General features: G+C 55.9%; 1 protein-coding gene across 2 annotated transcripts in view; it reads right to left on the bottom strand.

Annotated features, from left to right (window-relative positions):
* Positions 1-2,123, bottom strand: part of GRK3 (G protein-coupled receptor kinase 3) — a gene marked incomplete at its 5' end in the record, with an annotated part of 60,307 nt that extends 58,184 nt beyond the window's left edge. For both annotated transcript variants that reach the window (XR_014591278.1, XM_083873657.1), the window contains one exon: positions 2,011-2,123. Coding sequence is in view for 1 of the 2 variants with exons in the window: in XM_083873657.1 (XP_083729783.1) it covers positions 2,011-2,123 (113 nt within the window). The remainder of the gene's footprint in view (positions 1-2,010) is intronic.
* Positions 2,124-15,440: the final 13,317 nt, after the last annotated feature.

Genomic DNA, 15,440 nt, shown 5'->3' with positions numbered 1-15,440 from the left:
CCGATTTGTGTCATTTCAAATGAATCACTTTGCCAGCGACACAGAATATTTCAGTATACCCGGCACACCACGTCTGCTCTAATGAGAGGGATCAGAAAAACCAGCCAGAAGCCAGCACAAAGATATCTGACACCAGAATAACGGTCACAATTTCCTACTGTATGAGGAAATCCCTGCTTTCAGTTAGAAGCTGAGAGGTTCAGTCATTTCGGGCACCCTGGAGCCGTTTGTGGTCCCGGGCTGAGGTAAGTCCCTGTTTCTCGGTTATGTCCGTGCTTCCTTCCGCTCCTGTGCCGAGGGCCTGGCACGTCCCCGTGCCACAGCACCACGTACAGCCCCAAATCTCTCCTCCCTGAAGGCTTCTCACCAGGGAATGTGTCCAGCCATGCTTCTCCTTTAATATCTCATGCCAACAGGTTCTTCCACAGGCAGCCCGAGGAGCGAGCGAGGCGCTTTGGCCGCCGATCCTTTCACCTTCCCTCCTCCTCTGCAAAACTTCCTCTGGCACCTGGCTGCCGTTCCCAAACACAGGTAAAGCATCTCTCCCAGCTCAGGGAAACCACCAAACATTGGCACCAGGTAAATCCTGGGGCAGGAGATCAAAGCACAGCAGGTTCCTCAGGCCTCGTGCTGTGCTCGCTACGAGGCTTCCACCGCGCTGGGCTCGAGGCTCTTTGAGCCTCTCCACAAGCACCAACTGTGCTGGTATTTCTTATGGTGTTAGCAGGACTCCTCCTGCCCCTGAAACCCTCCACGTTCCACCTTTCACCTGCCCACAGGGGTCACATCCCTGCTGGGAACAGGGAGCAGCATCACTGCACATCACCGAGGACAGCACTGACATCACCAGAGCACCGAGACACATGAAGGCACCAGCACTGCCCTGCAAGCTGCACCTCGGGATAACAGGGTAACATTTCATGGATATTGTACTGTTTTTAAAGTGTAAACACATATCAGGAGAAAAGCAAGCACCTTTATCCGTCCAGTAACACCATCCTCAAGCAGACCTTAAACACAACAAGCCAAACTTCATCACCTGAGGTCTCACTGCCTCTGCAATGGGGATAAACACGGGCTGGGCACCTTCACCTTCCCCAGCCCTGCAGCCTGCCAGCATTCCAGCAGAAAGGCAGAGAAACGAGTGAAGAAGTGGGAAGAGAGCTCCAGCGATCCCTGGCTCAGCAGACAGCTAGGCTAGGCCACCAGCAGGCTTCCAAACTGCCTACACATTCTGCAGTAAAAATTTTGGTTTAGATTTTTCCTGTTGCAGTATTTTGTTTGCTGGCTGCATCTTCATTTTATACATATATATATACACACACACATAGAGTCATGAAAAAAAAATAAAATAAAAGCTTAGTTTTAATTTCAGCAATAAATAAGCAATGCTCAGGGGATTTTATAACACATAACCACGGGGAAAAAAAAGGTGGTTTTGCAGAAGAAAAGCTGCTTTTAAGCACCAAACCCCGAGGAAACAACCTCGGCTGTGCCAGGGCACCCCGTGTGCTCCGGGGAAGGTCGGGGCGATGGAGCCCAGACCTGCAGCAGCACCTCTGCTCCGTGAGCCGCCTGCTAAGGGCCAGCTCCGGCCCCGTCCTCCTCCCGCATCCCCTGTCAAACCCCGTGAAGCATCACCCAAAAAAATCGCTCTGCAGAGCGGCACGGCCAGGGCGGCTCGGTTCGGTGCCACCGGCTGCTCTGGAGGGAATTCCTCACCCTCCGGACGGAGCGCCGGGCTGGGGATCCACAAACCCCCCTGAGCTACCGCAGGGCTCGTCCCCCCTTCCCCCGCCGAGGGACCCCGCGCAAGTTGTGCCAAATAAACACACGCATCCGACACATGCGGCACACAGAGCCAGCCCGGCCCCGAGCTGGCCAAGGCCGGCCCCCGGTGCCGGCGGAGGCCGCGGGGAGCGGAGCCTCATGAGGCACGGCCGGACCGTTATGTCCGGCCCGCTGAGGGCGCCGGGGGCCGGGCCGGGGCCGCGCCGGGGCGGGCGGTACCTGGGCTCGGGCAGGGTGATCTTCTTGCTGGCCCTGGCCGCCGGGGTGCTCTTGCTCTTCTCCATCGCCATCAGGTAGCTGACATCGGCCAGCACCGCCTCCAGGTCCGCCATGTTCCCGCTCCGCCGCCGGGCTGCAGATGGAGGCTCCGCCGGGGCAGCCGCCCCCGGGGCGGGGGTTGGCGGCGGGCGGGCGGCGGCGGCTCCGCCGGTGCGGCCGAGCGGCTGCTCCCGGTGCGCCTGTGCGGAGAGCGGGGGGCCGCTCCCGCCTCCCGCCCTGCGCCCCGAGCGGGCGGGACGGACGGACAGACAGCTGGACGGCACGGAGGGGAGGGAGGGAAACAGGCAGGGAAAGGAAAAGAGGGAGCCCCCAGCGCGCCCCCCTCAGCGGCCGCCCGCCCCCGCCGGGCCCATGGCGGCGGCCGGTCCGCCCCCGCCGCTCGCAGCCTGCGCGGCCCCCGCGGCCCCGGGCCCGGCGCTCGCAGCGCGCGCGGCGGCCATGGGCGGGCGGGCCGGGCTGCGCTGCCCCGCGGCGCCGCCCAAAACACGGACCTGGATCCGCGCCGGCCGGAGCGGGGCTGCCCCCGCGGGCGGGGGGCTCACTGGCCCTTCGGACAGCAGGAGCTGGCACAGGGTGCCCAGAGAAGCCGTGGGTGCCCCGTGACTACAAGTGTCCAAGGTCGTGTTGGACGAGGCTTGGAGCAACATGGGATAGTGGAAAAGTGTCCCTGCCCACTGCAAGGGGTGGGATGGGGGTTTAAGCTTCTTTCAACCCGAATTACTTGTAGGAATTCCATGATTCCCTAAAAGGGGAACACCGGAGCTAAATCCAGCCCCGGAGCACTGAGCTGCCTGCAAGCCTCCAGCACCCGGTTGGACGCATAAATTCAGAATTAATTTCCTCATCATTTATTAAAGCGCGTGCATAAGGAAAACAGGATACAAATAAATGCATCTGGTGTGACGCCCCATCGTTGCTCCAAGTTGAAGCACTTGCTGGCAAATAATGATGCAGAACAAGGCACCCAGGTGTCCCCGGGCTCTGAGCAGAGCTCCCTGCTCGTGTTCCTCCTTCAAGTAGTAGTATCTCCTCTGCAGCCGGAGATATGCAGATTTCAAGTGCTTTCTTTTCTGAATTTCGTCAAATATGTCATAAATAATTGGCTCAATGAAAGGCTAAGTCAATGACAAGTCTGAAGTTTGAAACTCCGCGTGTTTTGAGCTCTTTTCAAGTGCCGCCACTCCTCCTGCCTACATCTTTATGAAAGTTAATGATCTGATTAAAGCGAGGTAGAGTATACAGCTGGGAGGATTTCTCCGTGTGCCTCATTATGAACCGTCTGAGAACCTGCTTTTTGTTGAAAATGTTAATTTAAGCCATCACTTTCCACCGGAACAGATCCACTGGGGAGGGTTTCTCCTCCACCAGTGGCCCCAGAGCAAAGCTGGGGCTCAGGGTGTCCAAGCAGGTGTGGAAAGGAGCAGAAGAAGACATGGGGCACGTCCCTCCTGGAGGTCCATGGTAAAGTCTCTCACCAGCCCTGTTTAAAGGTTTTTATCTCATGAAATCCTTTGGGCTGGCTTTGGTTGTCTCCTGGGGCTCCCACTCCAAATCTTCTTCCAGAGCCTCCACATGGACTCTCCTTTTCCAGCAGTGTGATGGAAGAGAAAATTCCTCTCGCCACATCCTCAGCCTGGTGATGTGACTGGACACATCATACCATGTGCTGGCTCTTCCCAGGGACTCCCCAGTTTTGGTTCCTGCAGCCCCTATGCCCAGCTCTCACCAGTATTTCCATGGGTTTCATTTCCTGGAAGGGAACTGTGCAAAAGCAGCACATGGGGAGGATCTCAGCACTGACCTGAGGGTGTTGCTAAACACCCCAAGCAAACAGAAACCATTGCCCTGTGTTTGCTCAGACACTTGGGTGGCTTTACAGCAGTGGTGACAGCAAAAGCTACCACCAAGATGCCCCTTGGGATTTCCTAAGGCTCTCCTGTTTATTCCTGTGCCACGTTTTCACCGTTATTAGCTGGATATTGTTGTTGTGTAGACGTCAGAGACATTCCTGGTGACAGTTTCTAGGAAGTGAGGTCTGCCTGGTGAGGGCCAAGTTAAGGAACTTGTTCTCTTCTTTCTGCTTTTGGTGCTGGTCAGGCAGTCACAGCAGCCACCAGGGTGGTGGTGGGTGATAAGAAAAGGTTTTTTCTGCACTGCTGATTTCCCAAAGTGTCACTGCAGTGCAGAGGTGGTGGCATGTCCCCACCCCAATATGCAGCCCACATCAGGCTATTCATGCTCACCTCTAACAGTGTGTAAAACACATGCATCCTTCACTGTTATATTTAAAAGTCACTGGGATGGGTATTTTTTAAAAGCAGAGTGGAATCAAACCTGTTTTTGTTTTGTTTTGTTTTGTTTTTTCCCAAAGTGAGCAGAACAGGCAGTGGAGCCTCCTCCTTTCCAGGGAAGTTCAATTCCCCAAGTGCAAGCCTGCAGCTTTCCTTAGCCTATGTTGTGTCCCAGGCCGAGTGTTTGCATTGTTCTTGTGTTGTTTTATGCCTCCTGTGTTGGTTTTGGTGTTGGTGAATGTTTATTAACAGTGCTCTGGGGATTCCCCCAGGTAAAGGAAGCCCAGAGTTAATCGATGCCGGGGTTAGCAGAGGTCAGAACACGATACACTCTGAATGCATTTAAGTATCTCCTGACATTTCTGTGGATGGTGATGGATGCTGCTCAATCAATTTAAATTTGTCTCGAGGCCTGGCTGGGCTGCAGGCTCAGCATCCACTGCCGAGCCAGGAAACCAACCTCCCCTCTGCTGCTCCTTCCTTCCGAGGAGCGAGTTCCTCCTACCATCTGTGTGAGATTGAAATGTTTAATTTTGCCCTGCTCTGCTTCACAGCGTGACAGATGATATTACAGAGAGCTATGAGGCTGTCGTGGATTTATTAGTGCGTCCCACACTGACACCATCCCGTCAAGATAATGCTGCAAACACATTACCCAGGACAGAACCACTTCCATCCTGTTGCCCCCCAAGCTGTGCCAAATCCCATATCAAATAAGATCTCTGCTCTATGCTGATGCCAACAACAACTCTCGAGGGGAATGCTCACATGAAAGATCATTAAATATTATTTTTAATATGATTTTTACTAATATTTCTGATACATTGCCAGAAACGCACACAGGTGGGGATTAAGGGCATTAAGGAGTGTTTAGCTCAGTTCCCTCCATGGGCTGCTGCTCTCTAGAGAGTGGCCAAATTATTTGCTCTTCCTTGGCAGCCCTGGTGGAGAATAATTTATTGGTGATGGATCCCCATGGGAACCTGACTCTCTGTGGCTTGTTTGTGGCGAGGTGATGTTTTGCTGCAGTTCTGGCTGTACTTTTGGGGTGCCTGACTGAATGGGAATTTCCCCTCGCTTACCCCAGTGTTCCCAAGGAGCTCCGAGCACAGGGTTACCTGGAGGGGAAGCAGCTCCTGCTTCATGAGGGTGTATGAGGATTCATCAGGCAGCAATATTGCAGTGCCTGGAGCCCAGCAGGACAGGAAGAAATACAAACCATTCCTGGGAAGAGCAGGACAATGCCAGCACTCCCCATCCCGCAGCCTCACTGCTCCCGTGGCTTTAGCCCAGCATCCCAAAAAAACTGCCTCACTCCATCCATCCCCTCTGCCTGTCAGCTCCTGCTCTCTGCCAGGCCCTGGGGTGGCTGTGTCCCCTCTCCCCTCCAGGGGCACATCCATGCCAATCCCGCAGGCATTCATTCCTCTGCAGCATCTGCACCCAGGCCGGGGTTGCATCCCATCTCCTCAGCGCTGCGCTAATAAGTGGTGAGAGGCAATGTGGAAAACAAATAGAGTAATTAATGGCCACGGCTGCTGCTGCTGCTGCTTTTATTCACTGTCTGTTCCAGGAAGGAGCAGTTTTACAGAAGGCAGCCTCTGCCCTCGCAGTGCCCTTGCATTTGGCATCCCAAATCCAAGGGTCGGGGGAGTTGCACAGCTCTGGCCTCCTGGAGAAGCAGGGTGGCTCCTCTGCATCCCTGTGGATCCCTCCAGCTTGCTCCTGAACACTCTTAACAAAGGCACTTCAGCCACCTCAGCCAGGTAAAGCCTCAATGTAGCTTATCATCATCATGTTCCCTTTTGCAAATAGCTGACATGATGAGGAGGTTGAGTTTTAATTAGGAAACAAGTGGCAATTCAATTCTCAAAAATATTATTCACCATCAAACATTTGTACTGGCATAGTCAGACTAGCAATAATTATGTCCTCTGGGGGCAGAGATAAGAGCAGAGTTGAAAGTCATGCAACATCTATAAAGCCTTGCATGAGAAAACACAGGCACGAGAAGACCGGGGCCTCCCTTTCACAATTGCATCACACCATCCCTCTCACCATGTAATAAAAATACCTTACTGACATTTTCCTCTGCACATTTTCTTCCCCTGATATGGCACACAGCAATGTCCTGGTGCTGCCTCCCACCCCAGGCTGTGCCTCGCCAGCTGCAGCCTGGAGCCCTCACTGTGACCCCTTGGTAGCACACACAGGGACGTGGGGACATCGCTGATGGCACAGTTTCCCTCCCTCCTTCCCTCCCTCCCTTCCATGCACATGGATAAATAAAGAAGCATCACCCCCTCATTTGGCCAGAGCAAGCTTTAAAAGCACAGGAGCAGCATCAGGGCAAAGCTGGGTCACAGAGCCAGCATTGCCACACCAAAACCACCCCAGGTGACTTGTGGACATGGGGGTGACGCTGGAGAGATGAAACACCCACTGCAGAAGGGAGAGCCAGGGATCTGCATGAGCACCCAGGCCTGGTTCTGCTCCTTAAGCAGCATCACCTGGTACATCCCCACTGCACCCACCCTGGGCTCCTCTGCAGGAACTCTCAAAGGGCAAGAGGGGCAGGGAAGTTTGAGCCATTTTCACATGTAAATAAATCTGCACTTGTGGTTGTTCTTACAGCTCAGTCATGACATGGACATGGATCTCACTCAGTCCTTGCTGGAGGGGCTCATTCCAGCCCTGCCCATGGTGGTTAGAGGGGCCTGAGAACCAGGGGCAGTGGGGCACTGACCCTCACAGACCCATCCTGGGTCACAGGGCACCTTCCCTGTGTCCCCCCAGCCTGTGACAGCCCATGCCCAGCTCAGAACTGACCTGTCTTCAAGAGCTCCCTGATTTAAAAACAATAGAGTGTGTTGTTACAAGCTAAAGCAAATAAACCAAATGAGAACTGGGACAGCAAATGTCTCAAAACCCCACAAAGAGTCCAAGTGTCCCTGTTCAGCACTGTGGTGGGTCAGACACTGCAGGAGCATTTTCCCTGCACAGATTGATCAGACAAACAGATGTCAAGAGGGACCCATTGAGCATTTGCTGTTCCACAGGCTGGCATGAATGTAACTTGATAAAGGGGAAAAAAATCAATAATTGCCTAATTTGGCTATAAATTCTGAGGGACAGAAGAAGAAAAACCAACAACTGTGCAGATATTGAAATGGCAGAAGGTAATTCAGGTCCTGTCATGGCATCTATGGGAGGTAAATTGTGCAGTGCTGGGAACAAGAGCCTTCCTCTCCCAGGAGGTCCTGCTGCCCATCACAGGGGTGGATCAGAACAGGGTCAGTGCTGGAGGTGCTGGGAGGGCTCAGAGCTCACTCCAGCCACAGCAATGCTGGACCAGGCACAGTGGGAGGGGGTCAGCAGCCAGAGGGTGCGGGGCTGAAATCCCCCCAGAGCACCAGAGAGGCTGTCTCTGCTCCTTGGAAACAAATCTGGTTGTGTGGGAAATGCCTTCTAGTTATCTCTCTTCCCTGGCTCTTTGTGCTCTGAGCCTGTTTACACACAAATTGGCATTTGCTGCCCTGGCTGATCATTCACCCGGATCCAATCTCACCCGTCTGGTCTCAGCACTGGCCCATGGTGCCTGATGTCACCGCAGACAGGGGCAGTGACAGCTGAAAGGGGCACCACAGGCTGCTCCTCCACCTTGGCTGCCTGGCCCTGGAGCACCCAGGAGCTGCTGGTCCAGCCCTCACACAGGCAGAGCCAGCAGCAACATGGGAATGCACTGCCTGCTCGGGAGCGAAATGGCACGGGGTTTATTTGTACTTCTGTCACATCAAAGGGGCCCTTGTTTGAATTCTTCTGTCTTTAGCCTGGAGAAGAAGAAGGGGAAAGATTGGGTCCTATTAATAGCCTTGCATCCCACAAGATCCGAGCCGCGCAAGAAGCCATGAAAGACTGCGGCATCTGATTCCCTGAATAAATGAGGTAATTTAGGAAGAAGTGCGTGCTCAGCAGCCTTCATTACTGCCTTCTGCAGCTCGGTGGGAGATGACAGTGACAACTCACTTCGGTACCAGTACCACCCAGGTCCCAGAGGAGCTGTGCTGTGCCCAAAAGCATGGGCAGGGGTGCTGGGTGCTGCTTCTCTCACAGAATTCCTGATGCTTCAGCAAAAATCTCCAGGACCGGCATAGAATGAGTGGAAGGAGCACCCCAGCAAGCTGAAGGGCCAGCAAAGGAGGAGCAGAGCTTGCAGCGTGGATACCAAGAGACCTGGTGCTGATGGCAGGGCACAGGGATGTTTGGGAAATCATCTGCACTGGGAAGGAGCCAGCAGGGAGCAGAGCTGTGGGATGGGGCTCCAGTCCTGCATCCCCAGGGAGTGACGAGGCAGAGCAGGGGACAGCCCTGCTGTAGGAAAGGGCCAGGAGCTGTAGATGGGCTGGCATGGCAGGGACATCTCCTGCAGGCCCCTGACATCATCCCACACCAGGGTTTTTCACCCGTGGGCTGTGGGATGTGTGGAACACCCCGCTGTCCCAGCTGTGGGCAACACCCGCTGGGGCTCCAGCCTCGGATCAAGACAGAGTGCAGGGAGGGTTCTGACCCTGCTGCTCCACAGCACACGTCCTGGCAGAGCTGAGGTTTGTGTCAGCTTTCCCTTAAGCAGATTTTCAGGCTCTAAGTGTCAAGTTTAATCCCTACACCGAAGGTCCATGTGGCAGCCGGTGCCTCCAGCTGCATCACGCAGGTGCTGGGGCCTGAACTGCCCTTTGCATGTCGTGCCTGAGGTCTCCAGGGCCGTGCTGTCCCCAGGCTGCTGGATCTGCCCTTGTGCCAGCACTCAAATCCATGGCCACCTGGTCTGCAGCGAGGCTGGGGGAAAGGAGCCCACGATCCCAGCAGAGCTGTGCTCCCGCAGTGCCTTCAAACAGCAAAACAGAAGCATTTGCAGGATCATAACCCATCCTGTCTGCAGCCCCATATGCCAAACAATTAATCTTCCCTCTCGGTGCCCTTGTAAAGCACACCAGTAAATTGCCTTCATTTCACAGCTGAGGGAGCGTGGCTGCAGTGAGGCCACTGCCCAGGGGAGGGGGGCTCTCTAGGGTGGGTCAGTGGGCACATCCACACGGGTGGCTGCAGCCCCCCCCAGGGCAGCCTTCCCCGGGGGAGCAGGGACTATTCTCAGAGAGATTTACACGTCAGAGAGCACAGTGAATAAACCCTCAGTGACCTCAAAAGCATCTTTCTGCTAAAATGCACCCCCGTGGCCTCAGCATCTGCAGCTCAGATCCACCCTGTGGCTGGGAAGAGGCACCTCCAAAGGGAGGGTGTAGCTCCTACAGGGAACAGCCAGTGCTGTGCATTCCATAAGGGAATTTGGGCAAATTCCGGCACCAAAATCCCATTACTGTGGGAGGGGACCTGCTTTCCTGATGCCACTGTCCCCAGGGGAGCAGAGCCGTGTCCTTCAGAGAGCCGGCGGAGTCCAGAGGGATGAGGGTTAAAGCGCCCCACTTCCCTTTCCACACACGGCCTCTGCCTTCGGAGCTCAGCTGGGCAGATAATGGACTTTGCCTTCTGACTTAATCTGCTGTAAATCTCTCCCTTAATTGCTCATCATCCGGAAACCTGGAGGGAACCCGGACAGACATTCCCCGCCGTGTGAGACAGCCATCCTCTCCCTCCCTGCCCTCCTCTCCCTCCCTGCCATCCTCTCCCTCCCTGCCCTCCTCTCCCTCCCTGCCATCCTCTCCCTCCCTGCCCTCCTCTCCCTCCCTGCCATCCTCTCCCTCCCTGCCATCCTCTCCCTCCCTGCCCTCCTCTCCCTCCCTGCCATCCTCTCCCTCCCTGCCACCCTCTCCCTCCCTGCCCTCCTCTCCCTCCCTGCCACCCTCTCCCTCCCTGCCCTGGTCCTGCCAGAGCCCCCTGCAAACCCAAAGCTCCCAGTGCACCCAGTATTCCCAGTACAACATCAGGGCACCCAGTGCACCCGCACGTCCAGCCAGGGAAAGCTCCTGATGGGAAATTAGACGGGCAGCTCTCTCTTCCATCCCCCAAAACTAAAGCGCTCTGTCCCCCCATCCTGCCTCAACTTCTTGCACCCCTAAAAGATCCCAGGGCTCCGAGGGGCAGCTCAGGGGCTCTCAGCACCCAAACCCCGCGCAGCACAAGGGGTTTCCTCCCCTCTCAGGAGCTCGGTGGGGGTTTCTCGCAGCCCAAAGCGCCTCTCTCGGCAGCTGCGAGCAGCGTTTTGTTCTGCGGCTGCCGGAGGAGCAATCCCGTCCTGCAGAGGAGCACCAGACGTCACACTCGGGAAGGGTTGCTAAGTGAGGCTGGTCCCTCCTCAATGATGCACGACTTCATTACGCGGCTCCCTAAATGGATGTTACACACAAAATGACATTTGCCTTGCAGCATATGAGCTCCCAAAAATAGCGGGCGGCTCTCCGCCTTGTTGCTTTGGTTTGCCGAACAATGTGCCCCATTGTGTGCGGGGCTGCTGTGCCCATGCCTGGCACAGGGGTTCAGGCCTTGGGGACAAAGGGATGGGACCCCCAAACCAGCCCAGCTGTGCCCGCAGTGGCAGCAATGAGGCACCCAGGTTGTCCCCGTGGCCAGGATGGGGCGAGTGGGCTGCGCTTGTCTAACGGGGGCCATGGGGAGCAATGAGTGCAGGCCCCTCTCTTCCTCAGATCCTCTTCCTCTCCCTGCCTCAGGTTTCTTTCCCGATGCTTCTCTCAGGGTTTTTCTGCAGGCTGGGTGTTTTCCCCTGAAGGGAAGAGCTCCAAGGATGCTCCAGACACAGCCCTGCTCCTGCACGAGCCTCCCACCACCCAGTGCTCTGCTAAAGGGACCAAATCTCTCCCAGAGGTGGCAGAGGGGACAGAGCACCATGTCATACCCAGGGCACCCAGCTAAGGCCACTTCTCTCGCCCTGCGGTCATGGGACTGGCTGCTCCTGTGGCCATTTCCATCTAAAATTCCCTAAACTCATCCCTGGTTTCTTTTGAGATGAACTAAACCTTGCAGAGAGAAGGTCTGGCTCCAGCTCTGCACCGTGCATAAGGTACAAATAAAAAAGAAACATAAAGGTCATGCCCATGCCAAAAAAAGAAATTTGTTTTTTCTTTTTCTTTTTTTTTTTTTTTTTTTTTTTCACCCCCCGATTTCCTAAGAACCTCCAAGGCAGTTGATCTGTGCAGCTCTGCCATAATCCGGTGATATATTTTAATCCCATTAGGTTGCCATGCGCTCGCCCGCAGCCCGGCCGGCCTGGGAGGAACAGATGTTTCCTAATTGGCACTTGTGCTGCCCAGGGGTTTCCAGCTCGGACAGTGTTCCTCTGCCTTTGCCTCTGCTGGTGCTGCCAGGAGTCCCTGCCGCTGGATTTGCAGCCTCAAAAGGATGTGACAGATGTAATGCCCCACCTGGAGCTGCTGTTATCCGGCTCTGGAGGGGTCACAGTGTCACTGCTGGCGGGTGAACCGGGGACAATTGAAGCTGTCCTGGCCGCTGGCCCGGGGGGAAATGCAGAGTTTGGTTTTTTTCTATTTGTTTGAGGAAAAGCGTTGGATGCGGAGGGAGCCCTGTCCCAGGACACCCGAGCGGGTGTGATTTCCCAGCTCCTCACTCCCACCGCATTCCCAGCACATCCCCTCGGCTCTCCGTGTGAGTGAGGAGTTTTGGGTTGTCCCTGAGTGTTTCATCATCCCCGTCGCTGTCCTGGCCGCCTGCAATCCCCTGGTACCCGGTAATCCCATTATGTCTCCATGAGGCCTCTTCCAATTCTGGCCTCTGTGATGGTTTTTAATTCGCTTTTCAACCGGACAGGGGTTTTACCGGCTGGAAGGAGCTGGGAAGGTTTCATTGCTTCCTTTCTCTGCCTCATCACACTGATGTCAGGAACAAAAATCAAGGAGCAGAAATCAGATGGGAGCCTGGCATTGGGGAGAAAATTGCCCATTCTCGGGGACAGCCAGAGCCAAAGCTCCTCTCTTCTCTCCGGGATATTTCACTCCTGCCTCAGCCCTCACATTAATCAGAGCAGAGATTACTTTTCCACATGCCAAAGCTGAACATTGATAAATCACAAATCTGCCCTGAAAACCACAAGGCTTTAATAATACATGCTGAGTTCCTGCCTGGTTTTCCTTCCTTCCTTAAACCTCCAGTGTTTGTGGCTGGGTCTGTGCGTGGAGGCACAAACATGAGGCTGGAGGCTCAATTTAATGCAAAGAAGAAGGAAAAAATCGAAGCTAAGGAATCTCATTTAATCACGTTGCTCCTCAAGCTGGAGAATTAAACATAACAATAATTTTCGGAGAATAAAAATCAGTGAAGCCCTCACAGCTGGCAAGGCACATTAAGGTACCTAAACACCCAGGCTGCGGGTGAGATGATTGAGCTCAGCCCAATGTACTTGAGAATAAACAATTCATATTTTTCAAGACTGTTGTTTTTTCAGCCCGGGATTCTCCAGCCTGGGATGCCCCGAGGGGGGGATTCACCCGGTTACCACTGACAAAGGCAAAGCAAAGATAGTGGGAGCCAACTGGGACATCTTCATCTCTTTACCTCTTTTTCCTCCTCCTCCTCCTCCTCCCCAGCCCATCCTGCATCACCCACAGAGGCACCTCCCAAGAGAAGACAGCGGAAAAGAGAACAGGAAAGGAAAGACACCTCAGTGTCGGATGTGATTTAGCCGGGGTTTGCATTAGTTTTACTCTTTCATTAATTACTCCCTGACAAATTGCTGCCGGCAGCCCTTCTCCTCTGGGGTTCACCTGCAGGATCCCCCTGCCCATCCCAGCCTGGTGGGCACTGCAGGAACCGGGGGGCTGGAACCAGCACGGCAGTGAGGTGGGGTCTGATCCCCCCGCTCATCGTTTTTGCTGGGGAAATATAAATAAAAATAAAATAAAATAAAATAAAAAAAAAAAAAAAAAAAAAAAAAAAAAAAAAAAAAAAAAAAAAGATAATTCCCAGCCTGGAGAACAGCTTTAGCTGTGCCGGCTGTTGGCACGACGGTAAAACCACCCACCCACCCAGTGGGACCGCTGACATCTCCCCGGCAGCGGGGGACCATGGCCAGCGGGAGGGAGGGAGGGGACAAGGGGACAAGGACACGCCTGGGGTGGCCGAGCTGCTGAGGTGACGAGCTCAGTAGAGGCGAGAGCCAGATGGCAGCTCCCAGCGGGCGTGGGACGGAGGCGATCTTCTGCTTTTGAATAATTTTATTTTTTTTTTTTTTAACAAACTATTCTCTCGGCACATTTCCCCAGAGGCAGCGAGGGAAAAACCCTCCTGAGCAGAGCTGAAGCTGCTTCCCGAGGGCGCCCACCTGGGTGCACCCAGCCGCCAGATGAGGAATTTCCCCCAGTGGGTCCCACGGGAGCTGCTCTGGGCTCGTTCACATTTTCCACTTCTGCTTTCGGTGCTTTTTCCCCCAGAACGCTCCCAGCCCACCCAGAGCTCCGGTGTCCCCCCTGGGAGCTGCCCCGGCCCCGACTGTCGGGCTGGACAGGGCTTGGGGCAACCTGGGCTGGTGGAAGGTGGCCCTGCCCATGGCAGGATAATCTAACGAGACTTTAAAGTCTCTTCCAACCCAAACCGTTCCAGGGTTCCATGGCTGGGAATCTCTGATCCCGTGATTTGGGGTCTCTGCTGCTCCCACCGGCTCCCCCGGCACGCCCAGAGCACTGCGGGCACTGCTACCGCTGAAATCCCACTTTCCACCAAAACATTCCGGTCTGGGATGGTCCCGAATCCTCCCTGGGGAAGGAAAGGCGCAGCTTTCTGCAAGGAAGCCGTAGCACGCCTCTCCGAGGAGCTGGAATTTCGCTGCAGCCTGTGGCGAGTGATGGATCGGGCTGGGCTGGGCTGGGCTGGGATGGGCTGGGCTGGGATGGGCTGGGATGGGATGGGATGGGAGGGGATGGGATGGGAGGGGATGGGATGGGAGGGGATGGGATGGGATGGGATGGGATGGGATGGGATGGGAGGGGATGGGATGGGATGGGCTGGGCTGAGCTGGGCTGGGCTGGGATGGGCTGGGATGGGATGGGATGGGCTGGGATGGGATGGGATGGGCTGGGATGGGATGGGATGGGCTGGGCTGGGATGGGATGGGCTGGGCTGGGCTGGGCTGGGCTGGGATGGGATGGGAGGGGATGGGATGGGATGGGCTGGGCTGGGATGGGATGGGAGGGGAGGGGCTGGGCTGGGCTGGGCTGGGCTGGGCTGGGATGGGATGGGAGGGGATGGGCTGGGATGGGATGGGATGGGAGGGGATGGGATGGGATGGGCTGGGCTGGGCTGGGCTGGGATGGGATGGGATGGGATGGGATGGGATGGGATGGGATGGGATGGGATGGGAGGGGATGGGATGGGATGGGCTGGGCTGGGCTGGGCTGGGCTGGGATGGGATGGGATGGGATGGGATGGGATGGGATGGGATGGGATGGGATGGGATGGGATGGGATGGGCTGGGATGAGCTGGGCTGGGCTGTAGGGGCTCCGCCGGGCACAGGGAAAAGCCTCCGGCACACGGAGGATTCGGGGCAAACCCCACTCCACTGAGGGAGCTGAGGAGGAGGGTTTGTGCATCCCTGGCTCCCTGAGATTCCCGGGTTTGCCGGGATTCTCAGCAAAACCCCGCAGCGCTGCACGGGAGGGGAGAGCGGGAGGAGCCAGGGATGTCCCGCCAGGTGTCTCCCACCTGTGACCATCCCCGGCTGCCCGTGCCCAGCCGCCCCTGCCACCACCTCTGTCACCGCCTCTGTCACCGCCTCTGTCACCGCCTCTGTCACCGCCTCTGTCACCGCCACCCCTCTGCCCCCACACCGACTCAGCAGGGTGTGACCCACCTGTGCACCCCAGGACAGGGCAGAGCCCCCAGATCAGCACAGCGTGAGCCCCAGGTCACCCCTGGCAGCACCGATGGCGATGGGTGACACTGAGCTGTCCCCCCTTCCCCAGCCAGGAGCACGGATGGCAGGGCGAGCATCCCGACAAAAAGGAATGAAAAGGCAGAGCTGGGACTTTTGAAACTCCAAGCTTTATTGAGTTGCTTCGGCAGCGCGTGCATCACACGGGGGGAGGCGGGAGGCGAGG

Source organism: Zosterops lateralis (genome assembly GCF_965231275.1).
Source record: "Zosterops lateralis genome assembly, chromosome: 17".
NCBI classification, from domain to species: Eukaryota; Metazoa; Chordata; class Aves; order Passeriformes; family Zosteropidae; genus Zosterops; species Zosterops lateralis.
Note: the sequence above shows the minus strand (reverse complement) of the source record. Positions and strands in the feature narration are given on the sequence as shown.